Source organism: Pinus tabuliformis, chromosome J (assembly GCF_031772625.1).
Source record: "Pinus tabuliformis cultivar Carrire ecotype Pingquan chromosome J, CPIR1, whole genome shotgun sequence".
In the NCBI taxonomy this organism is placed as follows: Eukaryota; Viridiplantae; Streptophyta; class Pinopsida; order Pinales; family Pinaceae; genus Pinus; species Pinus tabuliformis.
Window position 1 is genome coordinate 1109426570 of NC_142295.1, and position 27737 is coordinate 1109454306.

Genomic DNA, 27737 nt, shown 5'->3' on the forward strand with positions numbered 1-27737 from the left:
TTGAGACAATTATTACATTTAGCATAAAATTTAGCCAATTTGAAGGTTACAATGTGACATAAGCATTGAGGAATGTCACAATACATCGTAACTCTTGATGAATGTAGAAATGAAACAAAACCCTTAATGAGTGTGGCAATATGACATGAAATTTGATGAATGCCATAATCAAACAAAACCATTAATGAATTTCATAGTGTGACACTACATTTCATGAATGCTCTAGTGTGACATAGCTATTAGTTCCATAATATGGTTAATGGTGGCTGACCATTTTATACGATGGTTTAATATAAGTTTGACATTGTTGATTATGATTGAGCATGGCTAACCATGTTTGAGGATGATTTTTTATGGTTTTGTTAATTATGTTCGATGATGATTTATTATGGTTAATGTTTAAACATGATTAACCATGTCAATGATAGTTGATTATGGTTAACCATGCTTAACCATGGTTCACTATGTTTGAATATGTATTAGCATGGTTGAGCATGTTTAAAAAAAGTTAACTATAGTTCACTATATTTGAGCATAGTTAATAACGTTTTTCTCATGGATTTTTGTGTACGAACATCATAAACCATGGTTGAATATCACTATCCATATTTGAGCATTATTGAATTCAATCGAGGAAAGGTTATTATGGTTGATTTTTCTTAACCATGTTTGATAATGGTTGACTATGTTTCATTATGATTGATTTTGTTATAGAATTGTTTGATAGAGTTGAATTTAATTGATCATTGTTGACATTAGTTGATCATGTTTCAAGTTCATCCTTAACTCAATTCACTTTCATTGGCTACTAACTTTCATTAACTAGGCTTGATTCTAGATGAATTTGGATGAGAATGTTTGACTTTGATTAATTATAATTGACATATTTTACTATGGTTGAATGTTTTTTTTCCATGTTTGAATATGGTTTACTATTGTGGATCTTGGTTGCTCATGGTTAATTATGATTGAATTTTCTTAACTGTTTATGAATGTTGCAATGCAACACAACCTGCAATGAATTTCATTAATGTCACATTACATCTCATGAACATTGCAATTCAAAAAAATCATTAATGCCACAAGTTGAATGTCAAAATTTGAAAATACATTAAGATATGTAAATCATGACTAATTAAAACAAATGAAATTGAATGCACCATTACCTTGATGAAATATAATGCAACCATGATGGTAACCAAGATGAATGCCTGAATGTTGATGAGGGTCAATTATAATTAACCATATTTAAGAATTATCTATCAAATTCATCTATATTTTAATATATTTGGCTTTGGTTGAAGTACCAAAGGAAATATAATGAACCATTGTCAACCATAATGAAATTATCTACCAAATCCATAGCAAATCAAAGTCAACCACAACCATAATCAATCATAACCATCCTTCTTCAATTGTAAGTAGACATGCTCAAACATGGCTGACCATATTCCTCAATGTCTATATGAAATTAAGATGTTCATTAAGGGTTATGTCACAACAATTTTGGTTGACTTTAATGTGTTGAGAAATCTGTCGGTGTGAAATAATAGTGTTTTCTCTTATTTGATAATTACTTGTGATCCTTTTGTTGGATTTTTAAAATTATTATATATGTGATCTTCTTGTCATCAAGAAATTATCAAAATGCAAGATATGAAAATCACAGGAAATAAGAGATAGATATAGGCTCCAAGCTAGGTCTAAAACCCCACAAAGGGGGGAAACCCAAAAAATCATCCTCTTATAAAATAATATCAATGTGAGACATCCAAGACTCTGATGCCACTACAAGAACCAAGCTAGCCCTCCATTCAAGATTCATTTTCCCTACATCGTAGAGGAAATTCAACTGGCCAACAGAACTTCAAATGACTTTCTGAGTACAAAGCTTTAAGTGTTAAACCTTCAAAAGCCTTACATCATAATTTCAAATTTCTTGTAGAATGATATTCACAAAAACTTTGCCAACCATCCTCAAAAAAAAACTATGGTTCCTTGTTCATAATATAACTTGGATGCCTTCTTTAAACAAAACTTTCAGTGCCTTCTTTAGAAAAAAACGCGGTTATCCTCATCTTGGAACTCGGCTATATTTCTCACCTTTTTCATCTCAAGAAACTTGCACATATATCCTTTGAGAAACTTGCAAAAATTGCTATAGAAAACAAATTGCTTGCTATATTTTTGGTAGATCGTAAATGCTCATTTATAATTGTTTGTCCATATGAAAGGTCACGTCCCTTGGGCAGTCTGACTTGTCAATATTAGAGGGCCGACTTGATATTGTATTTGAAATTTTGACAAAAAGAATAATAGAAGAATTTTCCTCAGAAACACAAATTTTATTAATAAGGAAAAGAAAATTATATAAAATCTGCAAGACCTTACACACGATCACTCAATACTCTTGCAAGAGAAGAGAAACAAGCTTTAAATAAGCTAGTGTCCTAAACTAATTTTGTTATGGATCACTTATTTCATTTACAAGTGTCCATTTATATTTAATGCTCTCATAACAACACTCCTAACTATTTTCCTAAATTAGTTCCTAAGAAACGAAACCTTTCTAGATGTCATATCTTTTACAACAATTAGTTATTCTAAAATATCTCCAACATTTAATTAAATATTCTAGATAATTGAATATTAGACTCTAAATAATTAAACTATAGTTTATATATTTTGGATCACCTAACATTCCCCCCTTTGATCCAAATGTACATTACAACAAATACGAAGCTCCTCCCAGAACTTAGTAAATTTGATATTGCCAAGTGGTTTTGTGAAAATATATGAGATCTAATCTTCTGAAGGTCAATATACTTGTTTGATGAGTGTCCAGATGTAATGAGTGTCCAGATGTAATGATATTTTGTGTCCACGTGATTTTTTTTTTGTAATGGAAGACTGAACTTTTGGAAAGCTTTATGGTTGACTGACTTTCGATGAATAAATTTGTGGCTTCTGCTTGAGGAATGCCTATATCTTGCAAAACTATGTGCAACCAAATAATTTCACAAGTTGCTTCCCATGCAGATATATATTATGTTTCTACCGAAGAAGTGGCCAATGTAGCTTGCTTCTTGCAACTCCAAGAAACTGCAGGTCATCCCATGTTCATCAAATAACTTGATGTTGATGCCCAATCATCAATACTTCTAGCCAAATCTGCATCTGAATATCCACCAAGTACAAATTTCTTACTCTTTTTGTAAAGAAAACCAAAATATTTCGACCCTTGCATATATCTAAGGACCCTTTTTTCTACATTACAGTGCCTTTCCCTTGGTTTACGCATAAAGCGCAATAAAATACTGACTGCATAAGTTAAGTCTAGAAAAGTGGTTGTCAGATAGATCAAGCTGTCAATCAATTGTTTATAAGTAGTACAGTTCGCCAATCCCCCTCCTCAACTTTTGAAAGTTTTAAGTTTTTTTCCATTGGGGTGAGAATGGGCTCTCAATAGGATAGAGCTAATAGAGAGGGTTTGTGTATAGTAGTAGCCCACAGGCCTTAGGTCCCACTTCATTGCACTTACATCTATTTTCCATTCACATAAAGAGAGCATAGTAGTCTCACCTTCTATGTTTTCAGCTAGAAGGATTTTCGAAGTTATATCTTGTGTTAATCATGGTTAGTAAGTTGTATTTCATTGTTCTCTATTTCCAACATATTTTATCTATTGCATGCATAACCATAACAAAGTGATTAGAGAATACAAATTTCTAAGGGGAAAATATCCCTCATAGTGTAAATTTTAGATTTTAAGTAAAATATCATCAAGCATCTTGTGATAAATTGTCCAATGGAATATCAACAACAGTTGGTAGATCATTTTCAATATAGCAAGCCCTACAACCCTCTATTATATCATTCTCTCATTATAAAAACTTCTTGGGCAAGGTGAAAATACTAGGCATTGAAATTGTTATGCAGGGTGATGGGGCTTTACAAAGGTTTTCATTAGATAAGATAACTAAAGTATTTTTTCATGCATTAAGAGTAAACTTAATTTGAATTTTTTTATATTGGAGAGAAGGGTGGCCATGATTTTAATGAGGTAGAAGGAGAGAAGGGAAGAAAAAACAACTTCTATAAGAAGAAAAAGGGATAGCAAAAGTAACAACAAAAAATCAATTATTACTGTTATTTATGCATATATATACCTTTATCATGATTCTCAAACGTAGAGTCCAAGGAATGCAAAAATTAGCTTTTCATCAACATATGTAGATTAACATCTATAGCTAGTTCATCAACATACAAAGACACGACTAGAATTGACTTTTTTAGTTATTTTGAAATTCTATATCCATTATTTAGTTCTAAATTTAATGAAATATATGTTACATCATCGTTAGTGGATGTACGAACATGCATTCATGCCTCTCACACATAGAGTCAAAAGGATGTAGTATTAATAGTTATGGCCTCTTCATCAACAGATGCAAAATTAACAGCTCGGCCCTCTTCATCGAAAAGCGAAGAATCACCATTTGATGTGGCTTCTTCATCATCACCATCATTAGCCGACGAAAGAACTTGGTTTGTTTCTTTGACAACAAGGGTAGGATACATTGTGGAGCATTGTAATGGAGAAATCATTAAGAGTGAGTTTGATAGCTTTTATAATTATGATTAAGTTGTGGCTCATACAACCTGCCATCTGTATATCAACACTAAAATCGGTCAATCACATTACCAAATCCATTAAATTTTACTTCACCATTCGTGAAAGCAACATTTAGGTATAAATAAATGCATTTATTGTAAATTTATCAGATTCTATTTGGGAAACATGGGCAGAGACACAATACATTGGTTATCCACCCGTAGCCTGTCGGCTCATCGGTTCATCCCCACACAAATCGAAAGTATGAATATAGTGCATTGATAATGAAAGCATAGGCATCTAGAATGTAATCCACCTAAGCATCTTTATTATATATATATATATAAAAGAATATTTAAGAAAGTTCACATGAGATGGAATAAGAATTTAAATCAAAAATATAAATAGAATAAAAATCTCATTGCTACGAGGAAGGAAACATCCAGACGGTGCTTCCGTCATGACGTTACGTCACTTGAATGCGAGTGATGAAGACAATTCTTGAAGTGCTGTGTATTTGGTAGTTCTGTAGAATGGGATACAAATGACCAGAATTTCAAAGGCCTTGGGCCAAAAAAGGTGGATCCAAAAATCGCACACAACGCAATATTTATTTTGTCCACATCTTGATGTAAACTTTTGACCTAAAATGTTCCTGCATAGTAATTCATGATTGTCCGATGATTGCTGGGCCCACCATAACAGCTAGATGGTAATCTCCTCATATGTCTACGTTTCATTCACTATGACTCTTGCTTTTTGTATTCATATATGGCATCGATACTAACTCGTGATGACCTTTTCACATCAGAAACTTCTGTTATATCTCATTCCAATTTCTTCAATTTACTTTAATATATCTTGCTTTTTCAATTTACGTTAAAAATTAATTAAATAAAAATGGTAGTAAATTTTTAAATTGAAAAATGGTAGTAAATTTTTAGATTAAAAATGTTAGTGTCATATTTAAAGTTTGAAATCATAAATATTAAAAACTTATATGAATATGCTTAACAAAAAAAGTCATAACTTTTATCCAAAATTAAGTAATTAAATTTATTTTTAAAAAATCAAATTATTAGCTAAATTACTTTTATTCTTTATGCACTTCAACTTTGTGAACGGGGTTTATTTGAGTGCAGTTATAGTTGAATTTAAATTAATTATAAATTTAGAGAATATTTTGAAATTAAAAAGATAGAAAGATTAGAATTAGACGAATTATTTGATATCATTTTTATTCGCCACTTTTCACAAAATATTTTTGAAATTTATAATTCAATTAATTTTGTATAAATATATTATATTTATTAGTATAACCATATTAAAAATATTAATATGATTTATATAGTGGAAAGTTTCATAAATATAACCAAATAAATTATTGCAATACAAAGAATGTCTTATTAATGCACACATTCCCCTGATTAAGCATGTATAAAAAGGTTATGGGTCAATTTTAACTTGAGGAAAAAAAGGAATTACACATTTTATTGTAAAATGAACTATATATTATATTTACTAGTATAACCACATTAAAAATATTAATGTGTATTCAAGCTTTTGTGATCCATAGAGAATTTTTTGGCCAGCACGTTTCGATCAACAAGTGTGGTTCATCATCAGGACCAAATGATGAACCACACTTTGGTTCTAAAAGTGTGAGCCAAAAAAATTCTCTCATGTGATTTCTATCGAAAGACTTTGTTTAATATTAATGTGTTTATATAGTGGAAAGCTTCATAAATATAACCAAATAAATTATTGCAACACAAAGAATGTCTTACTAATGCACACATTCCCCTGATTAAGCATGTATAAAAAGGTTATGGATCAACTTCAACTTAAGAAAAAACGTCTTATTGTAAAATGAACTACTTCACTAACTAAAATCTGCTTATATATAAATGAATGTCATAAATAATAATAAGGAACTTATCCACTAACTTATTTGAATAATCTCAAATCTCTAGAAAATTGGTGGGTAGGGAGTGAGACGAATCTAATTTTTAAATTTATTAAAAGTAGTGGATTATTTGCTAAATAAAATTTGATTGTATATAAATGAATGTTATAAGTAATAATAGGAACTTATAATGACGATGGAACTTACTAGAATTGGAATAATGTCAAATCCGTAGGAAATTGGTGGGCTCCCCCCGGGTGGGGAGCCAGGTGGCACGAATTTAATTTTTTAAATTTATTGTTGAAGGCTTCTTATTTCAAGTTAACCTAAATTTATTGTCGAAGGTTTCTCATTTCAACTTAACGTGGATGAGGATCTCTTGACTTCAACTTAAGATGAATGAGGATCTCTTCACTCTTTTTTTATGTGAGGGCCTAGATTGATTCTCAAGGGAATATGCTCAGCATATGCTTAATGTAATACATAGTTTGTTAAGTTACATTGACCAATGCAATCTAACAAACTCTGTAATACACTACAACTTTGAACATTAAGACTAAGTATATGCTGAGCATATTCCTTTAAGAACCATTCTAGATCCTCAATTAAAAAAACATCAACATGTCTCATCCACCTTAAATTAAAATAAAAAAAAACAATTGCTTCCTTATAAAATATTTTTAAATAGGTTATAAAATATATCGTAAATATTAGAGAAACACAGTTGGTTCGTTATAAATATATTGTGGTATCTATTACAAAAATCACATAAAACTTCCTTTCGGAGTGAAGGCTTGTAAATCGACTTGTCGACTCGGACAGCAAGAGGAAAGTTCTTACATGGCTTCCGGACAGCAAGAGGAAAGTTCTTACATGGCTTCAGAACCCGGAGGTGGTCGTGATACATCGGTTTCTCCGTCCACACAGCGACTGGAGATCATATCCGAATCACGAGAGTCCGGGAGTCGCAGTGACAATGCGACACTTCCAGACACAAAAATAACTTTGTTTGCCGTTAAGCTTGCCATTCTAGAGAAGGTAGCAAGCGGGCTCGGATATTTGGCCTTCGTCTGGGCCACCGTCGTCCTCCTCGGAGGCTTCGCATCATCTTTAGAAACGGCAGACTTCTGGGTCGTCACCACAATATTGTCGATAGAAGGTGCTCGCATCTTCAGCCGAAGCCAAGAGGTGAAGTGGCACCATGAGATCATGCTGAAAGCCATGGCAACTCTCATCGGCGAAGCTAAACGGCTAAGCGATGTGTTATTCAAATGCTCAAGCTCAAACAGGGGTAATGAAAATTCTGGGGCCGATGATGATGATTCACAAAACAAAGCTTGGATGTCAAAGGTCAGCGGGTTGCTTCTCTTGCTGCAATTGTTGTCCGCTTTCACATACATTGGCTTGTCTATCTATCGGTTAGTATGGCTGGACGAAAGTGGAGATTCAGGTAGCGATACCAAGAATCTGAAAGCAGCTCTCAAAATTTTCTACGGCCTGTCCTTGACCGAATCGTTTCTAATTCTTCTGGAGAAGGCCTACTGGCTGTGGAACATCTATGTAAGGAAATTGCTCAAGGAGGTGAACGATCAATATGGCTTCGGCGAATCTGAGCTGGACACCGTCGAACGTTTTCTCTATGCTACATATTCGCGGTGCGTCGATGGTAGTGTTTTCGACGGTTTGAAGATGGAATTTGTGACACACAGCATAGAATTGCTGCAGTCCGGCAGTGTCAAAGGACAGCTCGCGGGTGCGCAAGTACTGTCCGCGCTTGCAAGCAATAAGAAGTTTGCAGAAAAAACTTTGAGGGCAATCGGCACCAAGAGAGATGTGGTGGAGAGACTGATCGACATGCTAAATTTCAAGAACCAGCACGAGCAGGAGATTCGAAAAGCGGCGGCCCAGATCATCTCCAAATTGGTCGAGAATAATGTGGATAGGAGTAATTGGGATAAGATTAATCGGGATTGCATTCGGGTGACGGCCATCGATGGATTCATGGAATCCATAGCCTCTCTACTTTACCCCAAACACTCTAGTACGGGAGACTTTGTTTCGCTGGGGCTGACCATACTGCAAAAGCTGGCAAACGAGCGCTCCAACCATGATAAAATTGCAAGCAGCAGAGGGCTACTTCCTAGAATTGTTGCACTCATCGAGCCACTCGAGAGACAAACGCTCATAGACTTAGAACAACTCAAGAGACAAAAGCTCGCTCTGCAGATCGTGGAGAATCTGGCAAGCACTACAGGCTCGAGAGGGAAGGCACTGAGGAAACAGATCAGGGAGATAGTCTTCTCCATAAGCAATCTCAGAAAAGTTCTTCAGAACAAAGAAGACTCGATGCATTGTCTGCAAATCTTGGCGATCGACACTCTGACAAGTCTTGCTAGCGAACCGAAGGGCCGTAAGAACATCGGCAGTACTGGCGGAGTTTTGCATGATCTTTTGTCCCTCTTTTTCATGAAAAGAGTTAATAATGGCTCTGAAACGGAGGAACTTGTCAAGAAGGCAGGAGAAGCTCTGGGTTTTCTTTCGCTCGAGAGTAAACTCAATTGTGAAATAATGATGAGCTTTAAGCTGGACGATCACCGGAATTTAATCGCAAGTCTGATACCCGTGCTGAACTACACTGTGCAGGGTATTCATGTAGCAAGAATTCTTCGAAATCTGCTTGCATACGCAAAGGCTGATGACGTTAATTCGAGTGAAATCAGTTCACTGGCAGCGCAGGTAGACGATTTTTTTCAGTTCTTTGCCTTTCTTTGAAAATTAAAGTGTTGCGTTGCAGTCCGATCTGAAAACAATTTCATCCGGTCAGTTAACTTCTTTGTGATGTGTTCTTTGTGATGTGTTTTCAGGTTCTGAAGATTGTGACGGAGAACTATTCATGCCTGCCTCAGGAAGCAGCCATAACACAGAGGGAGGAACAATTAGGAGAGCCTCAGGAAGCAGCCATAACAGAGATGAGGGAGGAACATTCATGCGAGCATCTGGAAGCAGCCATAGGACTGGCTGCTGAGTTCTTCGTCTTTATGACCAAAACGAATCCCGATGAAAAATTAAGTGGGATCCCGAAAAAATGTTTGATTTCTAAGCTGGAGAAGGTTTTGCAGAGTCACCGAGATCCATCTAAGGAGGTTCCGAATATCAGAAGATTCAGCATCGAGCTTCTGATCGCTGTTATGAAGAGGGACAAAGTCGCATTGGAAATTAGATCAGAATTGGAGGGTGTGATGGAGAGGGACAGAGTCATATTGGAAATGAGATTGAAATTGGCGGAGGCTTTGGAGGGTGTGATGAACACGACGTCGGACTGGGAATATTACAACGCTTTCGCGGGCAGTATGGGGTTGAGCAGGCACCGCAGGTCCATCCGATCCCTCGCAAATTCTGCAATGCAATTGCTTCCGGGAATCCTTAAGCCGATTGCAGATTCCGGAAATATCCCGGAATCCAACGATTAGGAGAAACGGTCAAATTCTGGGATATTCTCAGAATCTTCAATTGTGATTACATAATTTCATCAATTCTCTGCATATTTGATTTCATATATCAATGTTTAGAAGGTGCCATACCCGAGAACCCGTTTTTAGTGCTGTGCTCCTCTCAATATATTTATAAATATCAGTGATTCCCTTACCATTAAATAACATATAATTCAATGGATTTATTTTTTGCTGTGTTCAATTCCTATTTTTTTAACATTTTTATATTGTGCCACCAACCATTAACAATGCCTTCCCATATTCCTTGTGTTCAATTCCTATACTTCTGTTTTGCTGTTCTGTGTTGTCTGCTTGGAATTCACGCAAGCGCGTGATCCTGGTTAGTATTCTTTGTTTCTTAAACCATAGAAATTGTGTAATAGAAATAAAGAAACATGTAAAATCAAAATGTTTGGTATTGTGATGAGGTTGATTAAGTTATGTTTAGGGATTTAGCCTTGAATGGTTATTTTTATGTTGGTCATGTTAATTTCAGATCTATCCAGGATATAAATGAATTATAAATGAACTTTTTGATGTGTAATTTTTTTTCAAACGAAAAAAGTGAACAAGGGTTTGCATCTAAAAAATAAATTCTCATTTTTTATAAATTCATGGATTATATATATATATATAATATTATTTTATTTGTGAATTATCTTGACTTCAAATAAAATATAAAGTTTTTTATTAATATGATTTCAATAGTGATTCATCAATTTTTTCTAGTCAATGTTCACTACTTCAATTCTTTTAATCAATTTACATTATTTTTCCTTTCACAACTTTTAATGGTTTTATCTCAATATCTTATTCATGTTGGTTCACTAACAGATTAGTCCATCTTCCTTAAGTGAGTTGCCATGTCAACATCATTTTGACTAGTGGATAAGGTAGATAAGCTATTACATGAGATGTCACTATATAGCTTCTCAAATATGAAATGACCTTTATTAATGTATAGGCTTATTTTTCCATGAGTATTTTAATTCATGTTCTTGTAAAGATTTACTCATAAATGAGATTGGATGTTTTTCTTTTGATTCTTTTATTTGAGTCAAAACTACAATTATAGTTAGTTATGACACAAAAGAGTATAAGATAAAGTCTTTCTAAAAAATGATTGAATGACCTTATGATTTGTTGGGATATTTAACTCTTTTATATCTATGACCCTTTCTGGATCTATGTATATATTTTTGCCCTCTTTACTCGCAATGTGGCTAAGTAATTTTCCTTTCGCTATTGCAAAAATGCATTTTTTAGGATTGAGAGATATATTATATAGTCTACATCTTTCAAAAACCTTTTGAAAATGTGATAAATCAAATGTTGTTAGCTTAGGGTAGACTCTTACATCATCTTGATAATTAGGAATGTTTTCCTTGCATTTTAAATACAAATGAAATTCAAACAAAAACATAAATTTCCCATAGTGTGGTGAACGTTCTCTTGCCTATCTTCATCAACAACTAGTATTTGGTTGTATCTTAATAATCCATCAAGTATAGACATTATTACAGGCCTAAAAATATCTCCACACTTGGAAAAGGATAGTTATATTGAGAGAAGTCGTATTGAGATCAGAAAAATAAATAAATAACTATATTCCATTTTTTCATAGCACAACTTCATTTGAAATCCAATCAAAATGTTTGATTTCCAAAATGATTTCTGCATTTTCCATCTTCTACCAATTTGACAACTTAGGATTAATTAATCTTGCTTTTTGTCTTACCGTCATGACCCCTTCCTTTAGAGGTATAACATGTTGTATAATATTATTAGCATGTTTCTTCAAATTTGATAAGTCCAAGCAAAATTATCTTTGGAATTTTTTGAACAATCTTATATATTCATCAATTTCCTATTGAGTACAGATGTTTCCTAAGTTTACCATCTTCAAATTTAATGGAATCACAATATAAAACTTCTTAAATTTCTAAATCTTTTTAGTTGATGGTTCTTCTAGTAATTTATTAGGTTGAACTTGATCATCTTGACTAAAAAAATACTCAAGATGCACTAATATATTTTTATGATTTTTTTTTATATCTCTTCACCTTCATCATATTATTGAACAAGAAACCTAATGGTATGTTCTTCACTATCAAATATTTACCAATATTCTTCATTATCTAGGATAGATGACCAAAATAAAACTTGAATTTCCAATGAGTTATGAGTCAAATTTGGATTAAATAAAGAAGCTTGTCAACTCTCGAAACCTTGAAATTAAAACGGCTTTACTACCAACCTTTCCCCTTTACCCTATGAAAAAACTCATTTTTTGACCAAGTGATGTCACTATCTCTTGCCATCCTTATTAAAAGTCACTAAAAAAAGAATTATAGTGTAACTTGTTCATATTATTCATTTATTCCATCATTTTAGCATGTTAAAGGGATTAATTAAATGTTTTACATTACTAATAAATGTTTATATCAAATCTTGTAACCTCCACTAGTTCTAATAACTCACCTCCAAGTTTGTAATGGTTCCACCACTATTGGATAGAAAAGGCGATATGGTTTTTCTTCTCCACACCATCAACACGCTTCATTGTTTATTAGATTGAGCCAAGGGTGGTTACATAGTGTGTTGGTCATTGTTTAGGCCTAGGTTCACCAAACCCCAAATTTATGGTTGAGGATGCAAGTCATTACCCTGCGCAAAACCAATTTGCTAAATCTTGCATAATTGAAATGGTTACCAGTTTGAGGGTTGGATCATAGTCTTGGATTGGATAGGAATCCCTCCAAATTTCCTTTCTAAGCTCTTGTTATGATTCAAAAATGTAATCAATGAGAAAGCCATGGGATCCCATGGATCCACTTGCACGCTCCCTCTATTATGTAAATTCTATATATCTCAACTCTTTGTGCATCACACAAGAAGAGGAGTTATTCAAATAGCATGTTGTAATAATGAGATCAATCTAATTGCTCAAGAATTTTTACAATGTTTAAATATAATTGTTTAGCACAAAATTAATATATTCAATGCATCAATATTATTTATAATATGCTCTATGTATAGCTCTATGTATGGTGTATATTTTTACTGTAGGAAACATAACTAGTTGGGAGGGCCAACTAACATAGCCATGTCCACATTGTATTATATTTTGTTGTTAACTTCATATGCATGTGTGGTAATATCGATCAAGCAACAATTGTAGCACAAAAAAAAAATGTTGATTAACAAATCTTATGAGAGCTTTGTCATTCACATAAATATATGTTAGCATACAAGACTCAAGAAACTCAATATATGCAGTTTACTAGGGAAGGGGGATACATATATCTCCGAGAAAAAAAATTGTATTAATAAGAAAAAATGGGGCCTACATTCACAAAATATTGCAGAATGAGGCTTTCTGAAAAGAGATATCTAGTTTGTTCAATTTTCTCACCCTTTTTCTCCCTCGCCCCTTCCCAAAGGACTTTCCTTTATATATATATACACAAAATTGAGGTTACAAAAATGGTTCTTGGCTAGTAATTCCTTAGGTGTAGTGAGTACATTCTTACTTATCTGATGCAAATCGTTGTAGATCTCTCCCCCAAGCGGTGTGAATATTTAGGATCTTGGAGATATGAGGATATTCAAAATTCTTTAACTATTGTTTAGCCCTCAATGCTTGGTATGTTAGGTTCTTTACGTTGGTCTTCATTCCAATGGTTTAACAATTAATCGGAGTCATATACCTAATGGTGTGGTAATAAACATTTCAATTACATCTTTATCCACCCTTTGATTGTGTTCAGTCTTGGGGACCATTATAGCTCAGACTCTAGTGATGTTGTGCAATATTAGTCTGATGGATGCAGAGCTAGATAAGACTCCTAGATTTCCTAATCTCGATTCTTCCAACATTTCTACGGTTGCATACCATATATTTGTGGCTAATCTAAGAGCTTTGGTTTTTTTACCTTACCTTCCTCATGTTCTATTTTTCATACATTAATCAATGACTTATATTTCCTCTTCTTCTCCTTGCTTAGTCTGGGAAGTTAATTAGGAGCATCCATGTGTTCCTTCTACCACACCAATAAGTAGCCAAAAGCGAGCCTGATTTTATTGTAATTTCAACCTTTAGCATCCCATTCCTTTAATGTCTATACAAGTTAGGTAAAGCACTATTGGATTTGTTGTAGTCCGTCTACAAAGGAGACATTTTCTCTTTGGAAGTTATTATTTACTCTTATTTCTTAATATTTTAGCACTTGAATGTGATTCGTGTTTTCTTCTCGTCATCAATCCTAGCATTGATTTCCTCCCTATTGTCTTCCTCTAATTTCTTTAGCTCATTTAAATGAGATTCACTGTGCTATTTTATATGCTTCTTGACCTAATATTTGAAGGAATAGGCTAAGATTATGTAATGTGGTTTTAATCCTTCTTGCATTTTAGCTTCAAAATATTGCTTTTCATCTTCCAATTACCACTTCAGTGATTTCACTATTTGATTTAACTATGGCACATCTGAGGAAAGGATTTGAATAGTATCTTTGTTGGCGATCACAAGGGCTTCTAGATGGATCGAGGATATATCAATAATAACTTGCTGATTTCTATGCTTGGAAATTCTCTAGATGATCCTTTTCTTAAGGCTTTTTAATACAACATCTTCTTCGCTGCTCATCACAATATTTCTCCTCTGTTAGGTCCCTATAATACTAGTATATCCCCCTTATTGTTATTATTAGTGTAGCCATATATTGTTATTGGTGTGTCCATGTATACTCCATGTTATTATTGTTGTGCCCCATAGAATCCCACTATTTTTTACTTGTGTGCTCTTACATTGTTATTGTTATGTAGACTCTAATTATATTGTGACCCCTTAGACTCCTATATATAGAAAGTAAGAAGTTGAAATTTCAACCAAATAGAGTGGAGATCATGGTAAAGATTGTGTAAAACTTTCAGAGCTTGGTTGGCTACATTTTCAGAGATATGATCTGAGGAAGTTAGGGTTTTTACAGGATCCAAAATTCAATCTCAAACATATGACCTAGGAAAAATCGTCATAACTTTCTCTCTGAGCATCAGATTTGAATTTCGTAAAATGTGACTAAAATTACACAGACTCTAGTTTCTTATGTTTCACGTTTTGTGGGGGAAAGGAGAAACAATAACACATGAAACTTCATACAATTTCTCTCTACCAGTGTGTAATCAGGTCACCATTGGAGATCAGGCATAACAATTTCTCGGATAATACAATATCGGTCGGACTCGTGGGGTTGGAAAGAAGAATTAGAAGGATACCAATGGATGAAATTTCATACCTTGAAGGTCCGAAATTATATAGATAAAACAAATTCAATATTGAGCTCCTAAGAAGTAAGAAAAAGGTGAGTATTTTATAAATTTTACATAACTTTTGTTTGAAAAAATAGTTTGAAGTGATTCTAATGACATATTGAAACATAGATATCAATATTGGGTTCTAAAATGCCTCCCAAAAAATATGTCTACACCTACTAAGCCCTTAGAAAGCTCTACTATGACGCATTAAGAGGAAGACTTGCAACATGCTATATCAAAATTACGGGACCAAGTGCAACAAATTTCACTCTCACAAAGAGAAACCAAAGATGAACTAAAATGCCACATGGATGGCTTAAAAGGGGACATGGAGGGTTTCAAATCAGACATGGAAGGCTTGAAGGATGGATTAAAAGTAGGCCTGGAAGGTTTGAAGGATGGATTAAAAGTAGACATGGAATCTAAGATGAAAGGTTTGAAGGAAGGTTTGACAAAGTTGCTACAAGAATTGCTTCCTAATGGCGAAAATGTATTCGCTGAAACTCATGATGAGAACAAAAGGAATGTGTAACAACCCTAGTGTAAATTCCATGTAATAAAAGTAAATAAAGGAAAAATAATAACCACGGTTGATGTGACACTTATTACAAGCTGAATGTTGGGCAGAATCCTAATGATGGGGATCACTTGTGATTGCTTATGGCTAAGGAAATTGGCAAAGGTAATGGCTAAGGCTTTGTAAAGGAAAAATGGATTTTTTGGCACATTTATTTATGAAAATAATGAAAATTAGAAGAACAGGGAGGCAAAAGGTCACAGGTTTCATGTGAGGAGGAAATTAAAGGAAAATCATGGAAAATGAAGAAAATACAGGCCTCATTCATAAAAACACTTTTGAGGATCAATTGGTAACCTTTTGTCAGTTCAATGTTGGAGCTCTCTTTTATTCTCTCTCTCTCATACTCTTGAAAACTTAGAGTTTTCTTGGAGCAATCTTGGAGGGTGTGGCATACTTGGATTTTTGGAGCAAGAAGACAAAGGGAGAGAAGGAAAGCACAAGAAGGCATCGGGCTCAACAACTACATAATATTTGTTTGCAGGTACTGAGTTGCATGTATGTTTCCTTCACTAGTTTTGGCATGCATGGCATATGCATGTGGGTTTTTGGTTGCGATTTATCATTGGCATGGAGGATGGACAGGATTGACAATGGATTGCCTAACCTTGCCATTTCTTGGATAGCCATGGTGATTGTGGGTTTATTTTTTTGTTGTGTTTTTGGTTGGTTCTCATGTTTCCTTAGCTTGGTTTGAGTTATTAGTCCAGTAGCCTTGTTTGCAAAAACACTCTGGAGTCTTGGAACATCTTGGGTTGAGTTACTAGTCCCATAGCATGGGTTGGACACATGCTTTAGAGCCCTTGGTGGGTTGAGTTACTAGTCCCATAGCCTTGGTTGGACAAATGCTATGGAGCTCAATAAAATATGTGGGTTGAGTTACTAGTCCCGTAGTCAAGTTGGAAAAATTCTCTAGAGCCTTGGATGGTTCGGATAGAGACCGATCTGATGATGGTTTTGTGATGTATGACCGTGAGGTGGAATCAATGTTTGATGGGTTGAGGTGGATGGCCTCTGGAATCCCTATATGAGTTTTGATTGATGTGTTCTATGAGATCCCACATTCATGCTTGGAATATGGCATGGGGTGAATGGTTGAAGAGAGATTTGGCTCAGGCATTCTACAGTTGGGTGGAATATGGAAGTCCCATCCCAGGTTTGGATTTTGCATCATTAATGAAAGGTTATTTCTCCTTGTATTTCTATGAGCATTTTGATGGATTGTATGTGGTCTATATGGTTGTACTTTCATGAGTATTTATGTCCCTATTATGTTGGTTATGTATGTGTTTTATGACTGCAGCCATGTATGGCTCCCCTCATGTTTTTACTTGTAATTCAATGATCAATGTATCTATGACCTAATGGATGGAATGAGAGTTGATGTGTTGAGGCATTAATGGTTCTTAGTGATTCTTAGCTAAGTATGATACTCCTATGCTAAGAATTGTTAATTACACCTCTAAATTACACATTTTCAATATGTTTGATGAAATACCTATCATGTCTAGTAGGGGTCAAGTCAAGGTCTTGAATAAGTATTTTCTTTCATACTATCATTTCCATGCTATTTTACTGATCTGAAGAGATGGTTCAATTATGGGAAGTGACCTAGGCTCTCGGCCTGAAAAAGTGGCTCAAATCTTAGAGTCGTTGGCATAGCACTAATAGTTTTGGTCTCTAGATGCTTTCAGGCAAGCCTGTGAGAGCGACTTTGAGTTTCTCGTCACACTCATACCTATAGCATGGGAGCAACTAAGCCTTAAATTGTCCAAAATCTCAGTGGGACCCCAAGGAAAGATGTCTAAAGTATTGGATTAGTTCCTAAGGGTCCTGTAGCTGATTATTAATCTTTGTATGGTGTGTTTCTATCAGTTCCACTTCCTTAACATGACTTAGGAGGTTGAATCATATCATAGTGGACTCCCATCGCATATTTACCCCGGATGGCCAGTTGCTTGGGTAGATGTGGGAGGAGGGTGTTACAGAGTGGCATCAGAGCATGGTTCACCCGTCGGACTAGATGAGCTATGTGTTGTTCATGCATGTATGTCAGTTTCATGTGTGTCTCTCACACTTGCATTCCCTGTTCTTGTTGCACTAGCATGATGTTGTTCATGGTTGTAGTGATGTAATCATGTGAAATTTGAGGTGTTATTTTGGAATGCATCATTGTGAGTGTATGACTAGTTACATGTCAATTTATTTCGCTTACATGTATCATTGTAGTATGTTTGGTTACATTCTTATATGCTTGGTTGCATTCATCATTCTTACAAGTTTGATTTCAAGTATTGTTCATTCATGTTTGGTCAAATGGGTTTATGCATATGTGTGTATGGTTATGCATCACTCATGCATGTGCATGTTTACATGTGGTCAAGTGTATAGTGACGTAACAATGGTGGTTGTGATGCATGAGGTCGTGGTGTGTGTTGTTGTTGAGGTCATGCCTTACTGACTGGACCCTAGCTTATGCTTATGTGTTACGTTTCTATATGTTGTCACGATTATGTTATACATGTATCACGTTTATTTGTTGATCTTATAAACAAGGTATTCTCCTAAAGCTATACTAAGGTACGTTGGTTTATTTTTATTTGGTTTAGCTTACATGATATACCTTGTAGGAAGAAATTCAAATGGCCTACAAGATGGTTGACTACAAAGACTCCCCCTATGAATCCGAAGAGTAGTATGGTATTGGAAACTCTTTCGACTTGGCAGTGACACTAAGAAGATTAAAGGAAGAGATAAGGAGCTGTAAGGAAGATAATGATAGAATCATATAGGCACAAGAAAACTTAGTAGAGGTAAATGCAATCATACTTCAGAGCTTGTCAAATTTGCGGTGACAGTGACCACTTCAGATCAGGCATGAGCAAGAGGATAGAACTAATGGGGCATATGGTAGTAGATCGCATGGTGGTCACATATTAGATAGAGATGACACAATCAGAGATGGCAGATTGTTGGACACTCCAGATAGGAGAAGGGATAGACACGAGTATGATTCTAGTTCTGATTTAGATAAGCACCATGATTGTCATCAATATCATCCTTACAGGAGGAGTGATAAGGTATATTCCTGAGATGAGTTTTAGAAATCAAAGACACCTACTTTTGATTGAGAGGTAAATAAATCGCAAGATGTAGAGGCATGGTTTCTAGGCATGAAGAAGTTCTTCAAATTGCATGGTCATTCAAAGAACATGAAGCTAGAGTGGCTACATTTAGTCTGAAAGGAAAAACAAACATTTGGTGGGAAGACGTGAAGAAAGTGAGAGGTATAAATGAGGAAGATTTGACTTGGAGTGAATTTGAGAGGTTATTCAAGAAGAAGTATTTGTTGGAAAGATACTTTGATGATAGGGAAAACTAATTCTATGAGCTAAAGATGGGATCCATGACAAATAATGAGTACACTAGCAAATTTTTGGAGTTGCTGAGGTATGTGATTTACCTGAAGGAGGAGAAGGCTAAGATTTGGAGATTTGCTTGTGGGTTACTGGTTGTATTCAAAGACAAGATTTAGTTCGACAAGCCAAGATCGTTGGAGGAGACCATCCAAAACTGAAGCATTGATATGAACAATCAAAGCATCGAACTGAGACGAAGCTAGATTGGAGAAGTAATGCAAAGAAAAAGGAAAATGGGACAAGAAGCAAGTAAGACGATAGGATTTGGGTAAAAAGGAGAATGTTACAACACTTAAGAGGTTCAATGCATCAGATAGAGGACAAGGACACAGATCTAAGGAGTAGAATAAGGAGCCCGTGCAATGTTGGACTTGTGGAGGAGATCATCGCAGGAGGGATTGTCCACAGTACAAGAGTGGTAGGCCTAAGATATATAGTGTGCAGGAGGCACAGACTGTTGGAGACGTTGGTCAAAGTATTCCACGTATCTATGTAGCATTGGATAACAAACAGGCAAAGCATTAGGCATCTATCATTGAAATGGACGGTAAGCTTTGTGATCAAGTTATTTATATTTTGATTGACCCTAGATCTAATTATAGCTATGTTAGTCCTGACTTGGTGGATAAGTGTGGTTTGAGTAAGGAATTGCATGCAGAGTCTTGGTTAGTGTAGTTGGCTATAGGTACGAAGAAACGAGTTCATCATTGGGTAAGAGCTTGTGCATTTGACTTGAATGGTATGCCTACTACAACACATTTGAATGTATTACCGTTGGGTTCATATAGTATGTTGTTTGGCATGGACTGGTTGTATCTTCATAGAACCAAGGCAGATTATTATAACAAATCCATTGAGAGTGTTGATGAAAATGGAGAACTTAGAGTCTTACAAGGAAAGAAGAAATCTACATCAGTTAGGATGGTGACAGTTATGTAAGCAAAGCCTATTCGCAAGAAAGGGTGTAAGTTATTTGTAGTGCACATTTCTAGTTATAAAGGCAAGGAAGTTGAGGATGCATATGTGTTGAGCAGGTATCCAATTTTACAGCATTTCAAGGATGTATTTCCTAGGGACATTGCAGAGTTTCCACCTCACAGGGAGGTAGAATTTTCTATTGAGTTAGTGCCAGGGGCAAATCCAACATCAAAATCACCTTACAGGATGAACACACCTGAGTTAGTTGAGTTAAAGCTACAGTTGAAGGAAATTTTGGACAACGGATAGATTAGGCCAAGTGTATCACCATGGGGCACATCAGTATTGTTTGTGAAGAAGAAAAATGGTAATCTAAGATTATGCATTGATTATAGGCATTTTGTTAGGTCCCTATACTACTAGTGTAACCCCTTATTGTTATTAGTACAACCCCCTTATTATATTGTTGTGCCCATGTAGTCCCCATATTGTTCTTATTGCACCCCATAGAAGCCCACTATTGTTATTATTGTGCCCTTACATTATTATTGTTATGTCAGCTCTAATTATTATGACCCCTTAGACTCCTATATATAGAAAGGAGGGCTTGTAATTTGTATAATATAAGAATTGTTCATTTGTGTAATTTAAAGGAGATTGTCCCCTAGAAGAGGCTAATTTCTAAAGCGTTGATCTATCTTTTCTATCTTTTTGTGAGTTGGTTTCATAACATTTGGTATCAGAGCTTTGGATTCTAGGGTTTTGCTGCTCCAAACAGGCCATCATGGAATTTTCGCTATAACTTTTTCTCTACAATGTTTCAGAAGCTAAAACAAAAACCCATTTGAGAAGAAATCGGTCTAAAACTTGGGTCATTTTTTCAGATCTTGCATCACTATACTTGCGGAGATATGATATGAGGAAATTAGGGTTTGTGCAAGCTCTAGAATTTCATCTCAAACAAGTCATCGTGGAATTTTCGTTATAATATTGTTTCTATGCAGTTTCAAACTCTAAAATTAAAACCCATTTGAGCCGAAATCCTGGTGAAGCTCGGGTCCAAATTTCAGATCTTGTCTCTCTATATTTTCGTAGATATAATTTGAGGAAGTTAGAGTTTTTGCAGACTCCCGAATTACATTCTAAATAGGTGACTTGGGGAAAATCATCATAACTTTCTCTCTGAGCATCATATTGAAATTTCGTAAGAATTACAGAAAGAGGATGGACTTTAGTTTTTTGTGTATCTTTTTCAGATCCGAAGGTCGAACAGTGATACGTGGCACTTCGTAAAATTTTTCTCTTCTGAAAAGGCCTATAATCAGGTCATTGTGGGAGATTTGACCTAACTCTTGCTTGCAGAATCCAATCTTGATCAGACTTGCAAGGTTAGAAAGAGAACTCATAGGTCTATTGCAAGACGTAATTTTCGATCTTGGAGATATGAAATTACAGAGTTACAGCCATTTTAAGATCGAGCTCCTAAAATCAAGAAAAGGAAATATGAGGAAGTTTGATGGCAAGGATCCAGTAAATTGGATACTACAGATGGAGAAATATTTTGATCTACCTGAGGTGCAACTATTACAAAAGGTACATATTGCATCTTCATATTTAGAACTAGATCAATTTTTATGATGTGAATGGCTTCGTTCTCATAAACCACTTGTTACATGATAAATTTTCACAGAGGAAATGATAACACATAATGAGAATACAAAAAGCAACACTTTCTTTATCCAATTGATAAATCTCAAACAAAAGTGTTCAATGGAAGAGCCCATTGAGGACTTTCAAAAATCAAATATACGGGAATATGATATTCCTGAGAAGCAGAGTATTGATGATTCCACAGGGATTTTAAAGGATAACATTCAACATGAGTTTCGTCTTTGGGAACCTGATTCATTGGAGAAGGCATTCATGTTGGCAAGAAAAGTGAAAAGAAAAATTATGGCAATAAGGAAGTCTACCCCTCACAACTATAAAGATGGAAGTGTTGTTTCTCCTAGCCTTACACAACCTACAAGGTTGACATGACAACAATTGGAAGAAAAAAGAGAAAAGGGGCTTTGTTACAATTGTGATAGCAAAAACACTAAAGTTCATAAGTGTGTTGAGAAGAAATTATTTTACATAGATTATGAAGAGGAGGAAGAAAAGGATCAAGAAACATCAAAATAAGAGGATATACACCAAGAACCAACCCTCGAGAAAGAAGAAATGAATCTGATCATATCTTGTAATGCATTGGCCGGAATTACCACTCATCAAACTATCAAGATAGAAGGACATATCAAGAAGACAAATGTTCAAGAAGTGAAAGATCACATTGAGCATCAAGAAATGAGTCCAACCATATCTTGTAATGCATTGGAAGAAATTACAACTCCTCAAACTCTCAAGATAGAAGGAAATATCAAGAAGAAAAAGATTCAAGCAGTGAAAGATCACATCGAGCATCAACAACAAGTTCTCCAACTTTTAAAGGATAACGCCACTTTGGTGCAGAATCGAATGAAACAACATGCAGATCAACATCGCAGTGAAAGAAGTTTTGATGTAGGCGATTGGGTATTTTTATGGCTACATCTCAAGCAAGCTATTTATGAGAAGGAAATGTTGGCAATATTACATGCACTTAAGAAATGGCGACCTTACCTAATGCGAAGACACTTCAAGGCATAAATGGATCATGATAGTCTTAAATACTTTTTAGAAAAAAGATTATCTTTAGAAGAACAAAAAAAATGGGTCACAAATATGTTGGGTTATGACTTTGAAATCATCTACAAAAAAGGGAAGCAAAATGTTGTTGCAGATGCACTCTCAAGAGAGGATGAGGATGTGGAAGCGTTGTTTTGTGCTATTTCTATTATCCAACCAGATTGGATAAATGAAGAAAGGGATGAATGGAAGAAGGATGAAGAAGTGTGGCCACTAATTCAAAAGTTGTTAGAAGATCCGAGTTCAAACAATATTGTCAGAACTTGAAAAGGAAGGAAAAATCATATTGGAGCCTGGAGTAGTCACAGAAACAAGAACCCGATAGCTATGAAATCGATCAATTTTAGAGTATCTCATCAAGTGGAAGAACTTACCCACTGAAGATTCCAAAGGGAGGAAAAGAATTTTATACAGAAGCATCAAGAACTACTCAAGCGTTGAGGACAACACTTTTTGAAGGAGAGGGGCATGTTAGGTCCCTATACTACCAGTGTAACCCCTTATTGTTATTAGTACAACCCCCTTATTATATTTTTGTGTCAATGCAGTCCCCATATTGTTATTATTGCGCCCCATAGAAGCCCACTATTGTTATTATTGTGCCCTTACATTATTATTGTTATTTCAGGTCTGATTATATTATGACCCCTAGACTCCTATATATAGAAAGGAGGTATTGTCATTTGTATCATCCAAGAAGGTTATCTTGAGGGAGTTTCATGTGAAACCTTATTCGGGTCACCTAGGTTATGAGAAGACATTAATTGCATTGAATAAATTTTATTATTTTTTGAATCTGAGGAGAGATGTAGCAGAGTTCATGGCTAGATGTTTTGATTGTCAATGAGTGAAAGCACAATTTAAGCATCCAGGTGGAATGCTAGAACCGATCGTGATTCTAGAGTGGAAATGGGCGGTCATTTACATGGACTGCATCATAGGGTTGCCAAAGATAGTGAGATAGCATGATTTCATTATGGTCATTGTGGACAGATCGACAAAGGTTGCACACTTCATTCCGGTTAAGTCTACATTCTCTGTTATTGATGTAGCACATGTATCCATTAAGGGAGTATTGAGGTCTAAAATTGGCCTCCTAAGGAAATTGTAAAATAATAGTGGAAATAATAAAATAATATTAGATTACATCATCAAATTTTAGAGGGAAAAAATAAAAAAACTATTTTTTCAACTCGTATTTTCAACTTATCTCCCTATGGGTTTACTCAAATTTCAAGCAGAATCACTTTTTGGATGCATAATTTGATTCCTCATCCAAGGAGTACCCATGTTGCATACGTTTGATGGACCCTGCTACAAGAAAATGAGAAATACATGAAAAACGTGATTGTAATCACGTTTTTCATGCATTTCTCATTTTTCTTGTAGCAAGGTCCATCAAACGTATGAAACATGGGTACTCCTTGGATGAGGAATCAATTTATGCATATAAAAAGTGTCTCTGCTTGAAATTTGAGTAAACCCATAGGGAGATAAGTTGAAAATACGAGTTGAAAAAGTAGTTTTATTATTTTATTATTTTTTAATCTTTTTACTTTTTTAATCCAAAAATGGTGAATCATCCCCCATGGTTGAAATCATCATTTTGAATCCTATTGGTTCTTATAAAGTTTATTTTGGTTGTACATTTTTCATAGGAGGCTCATTTTAGACCTGAAAAATTCCTTAATGCAATAAAGATGTGGTCACATTTCATGGTGTTCCAAAGAAGATTGTGTCAGACATGGATGTGAAGTTAACTTCCATGTTTTGGAAGGAGTTATTTGTAGATTTGGGCATAGAGTTGGCCTTCAACACAGCTTATCATCCAGAAACAGGTGGACAGACAAAGAGGGTCAACAGGATATTAGAGGACAAGTTGAGGATGTATGTGATGCATCAGAAATGGAAGTGGGAAGAGTATGTCCCTTTGGTAAAGTTTTCATACAACAATGGTTGTTAAGAGTCATTGAGGATGAGTCCTTTTGAGGCATTGTATAGGCAGAGTTTTCACATACTATCAGTTGGAGTGATTCGGTTAACAGGGCGTTGATTGGACCGGATATGTTGGCAGACATGGAATAGGAAATGCAGGTAATCAAGAAGAATCTAAAGGCAACACAGGATAGGCAGAAGAGTTATGCAGATAGGAACAGGTTGTTCAAGGAGTTCCAGGTTGGGGAACAGGTGTACTTGCGCATCAAACCAAAGAAGATCTCCTTGTAGATTGGATCATGTGCCAAGATGGAACCATGGTTTTGTGGACCCTTCAGTATCATTGAAAGGATTGGGCCAGTAGCCTATCGACTTGCACTGCCTCCGATAGTGAAAGTCCATGATGTTTTCCATGTATCATTGCTTAAGAAGTATGTTAAGGATGATGATCATGTGATTAACTGGTCTGTATTACAGGTGGAACCAAATAAATAATTCCAGCTAGAGCCTCATTATATATTGCAGAAAAAGGTGGTCATGCTCCAAAACCGGTCAATTGAGCAAGTTAAGGTGTAGTGGAAGCACTTTGGGCTCGATGAAGCTACATGGGAGATGGCGGATCAAATGTGGGCTATGTATCCTTCCTTATTTTCCGATTGAGGCAAAGCAACTTCGATATGGCAGTTTGGTATATGCTTTATGGTGGTCAATATATGCTTTATGGTGGTTTTGTATATTCTTTATGGAGGTCGGTATATGTTTTATGGTAGTTTGATATGTGCTTTATGGTGGTCTGGTATATGCTATATAATGTTTTGACATATGCTTAGATATGATGTTCAATATATGTTTTGATGTATGCTTTGGTATATGTTTTGGTATATATGGTTGGTGATGTTGCTATATGTACACATGTATATGGATGTAAATACCACCATGATCTATGTTATAAAGCTCCACTATGTGGTATGGGTGTCATCTTATTATGATTATGTTGTCATGTTACTATGAGATCATGTGGTTATGTTATCATGATGTTATGATGTCATGTGGATTGACACTCAGCGAGATGATCATTTTAAATAGCATAATGAGCTGTGTTATAAAGCTCCACTATGCAATATGTTGTTATGATATCATGTTATTATGTTGTTATGTTGGTTGCTACTCAGCAGGTTGATTATTGTAAATACTGCATCGAGCTAAGTTATAAAGCTCCATCGGCAATATATTTTTCTTACAACAATTTTGTGGTTATAGGTGTTGTTGAACATCGAGGACGGTGTTCCCCCAAGGGGGAGGGTTTTGTAACAGCCTTGTTGAAAATTCCATGCAATAAAATTAAATAAAGGAAAAATAAAAACCACACTTAATGGGACACCTATTCCGAGCTTAATGTTGGGAATAATCTTATTGATGGGGATCACTTATGATTGTTTATGGCCAAGGAAATTGGCAAAGCAAATGGCTAAGGCTTAGGAAAGGAAAAATGGAATTTTTGGTACATTTATTTATGAAAATAATGGAAACTAGGAGAAAAGGGAAGTGAAAGGTCACAGGTTGCATGTGAGGAGGAAATTGAATGAGAATAATGGAAAATGAAGAAAATAGAGGCCTTATTCATAAAAAGGCTTATGAGGATCAGTTGGTAACCCTTTTCCAATTCAGTGTTGGAGCTCTCTTCTATTATCTCTCTCTCATACTCTTGGAGACTTAGAGTTTTCTTGGAAAAGTCTTGGAGGGTGTGGCATACTTAGATTTTTGGAGCAAGAAAGCAAAGGGAGAGAAGGAAATCACAAGAAGGTATCAATATTAGCAACTACATCAGAGTTTTTTGTAGGTTCCGAGTTGCATGTATGTTTCCTTCACTAGTTTTGGCATGCATGGCATATGCATGTGGGTTGTTGGTTGTGATCTATCATTGGCATGGAGGTTGGTTAGGATTGAATGTGGATTGCCTAGCCTTACCATTTCTTGGATAGCCATGCTGATTTTGGTTTTATTTCCTTATTGTGTTTTTTGTTGGTTCTCATGTTTCTTTAGCTTTGGTTGAGTTATTAGTCCCGTATCCTTGTTTGGACGAATGGTTTCGAGCCCTGGAACAACTAGGGTTGAGTTACTAGTCTCATAGCCTGGGTTGGACAAATTCTTCGGAGCCCTTGGTGGGTTGAGTTACTAGTCCCATAGCTTTGGTTGGAAAAATGCTCTGGAGCCTGGTAAAAGTTGTGGGTTGAGATACTAGTCTCATAGCCAGGTTGGACAAATGATCTGGAGCCCTAGATGGCTGGGATATAGACTGATCTGATGATGGTTTTGTGATGTCTGACCGTGAGCTGGAATCAGTGTTTTATGGGTTGAGGTGGATGACCTATAGAATCCATTTATGAGTTTTGATTGATGTGTTCTATGAGTTCCCACATTCATGCTTGGAATATGGCACGGGGATGAATGGATGAAGAGAGATTTGGCTCAACCATTCTAGGGTCATGTGGGATGTGGAAGTCCCATCCCGGGTTTGGATTTTGCATCATTAATGAAAGGTTATTTCTCCTTGTATTTTTATCATCATTTTGATGGATTATATGTGGTCTATATGGTTGTACTTTCATGAGTATTTCTCTCCCTATTATGATGGTTATGTATGTGTTTTATGACAACAACAATGTATGGCTCCCCTCATCTTTTTACTTGTAATTGAATGATCAATGTATCTATGACCTAATGGATGGAATGGCAGTTGATGTGTTGAGGCATCAATGGTTCTTAGCGATTCTCAACTAAGTATGAGACCCCTATGCTCAGAACTGTTAATTACACCTGTAGATTACACATT

General features: G+C 35.4%; 1 protein-coding gene across 1 annotated transcript; it reads left to right on the top strand.

Annotated features, from left to right (window-relative positions):
- Positions 1-7361: 7361 nt before the first annotated feature.
- LOC149230943 (uncharacterized) lies at positions 7362-9991 on the top strand. Its single transcript, XM_089381481.1, has 2 exons — positions 7362-9257; positions 9386-9991. Exons 1-2 carry the CDS (start codon positions 7362-7364, stop codon positions 9989-9991), a joined length of 2502 nt encoding a protein of 833 aa, XP_089237607.1.
- The last annotated feature ends 17746 nt before the right edge of the window (positions 9992-27737 follow it).

Excerpts from the sequence above, each read along its gene's own strand:
- LOC149230943 (XM_089381481.1), top strand. The coding sequence starts at position 7,362 with ATGGCTTCCGGACAGCAAGAGGAAAGTTCTTACATGGCTTCAGAACCC. Across the intron at positions 9,258-9,385 it reads TCAGTTCACTGGCAGCGCAG|GTTCTGAAGATTGTGACGGA; the intron begins GTAGACGATTTT and ends ATGTGTTTTCAG.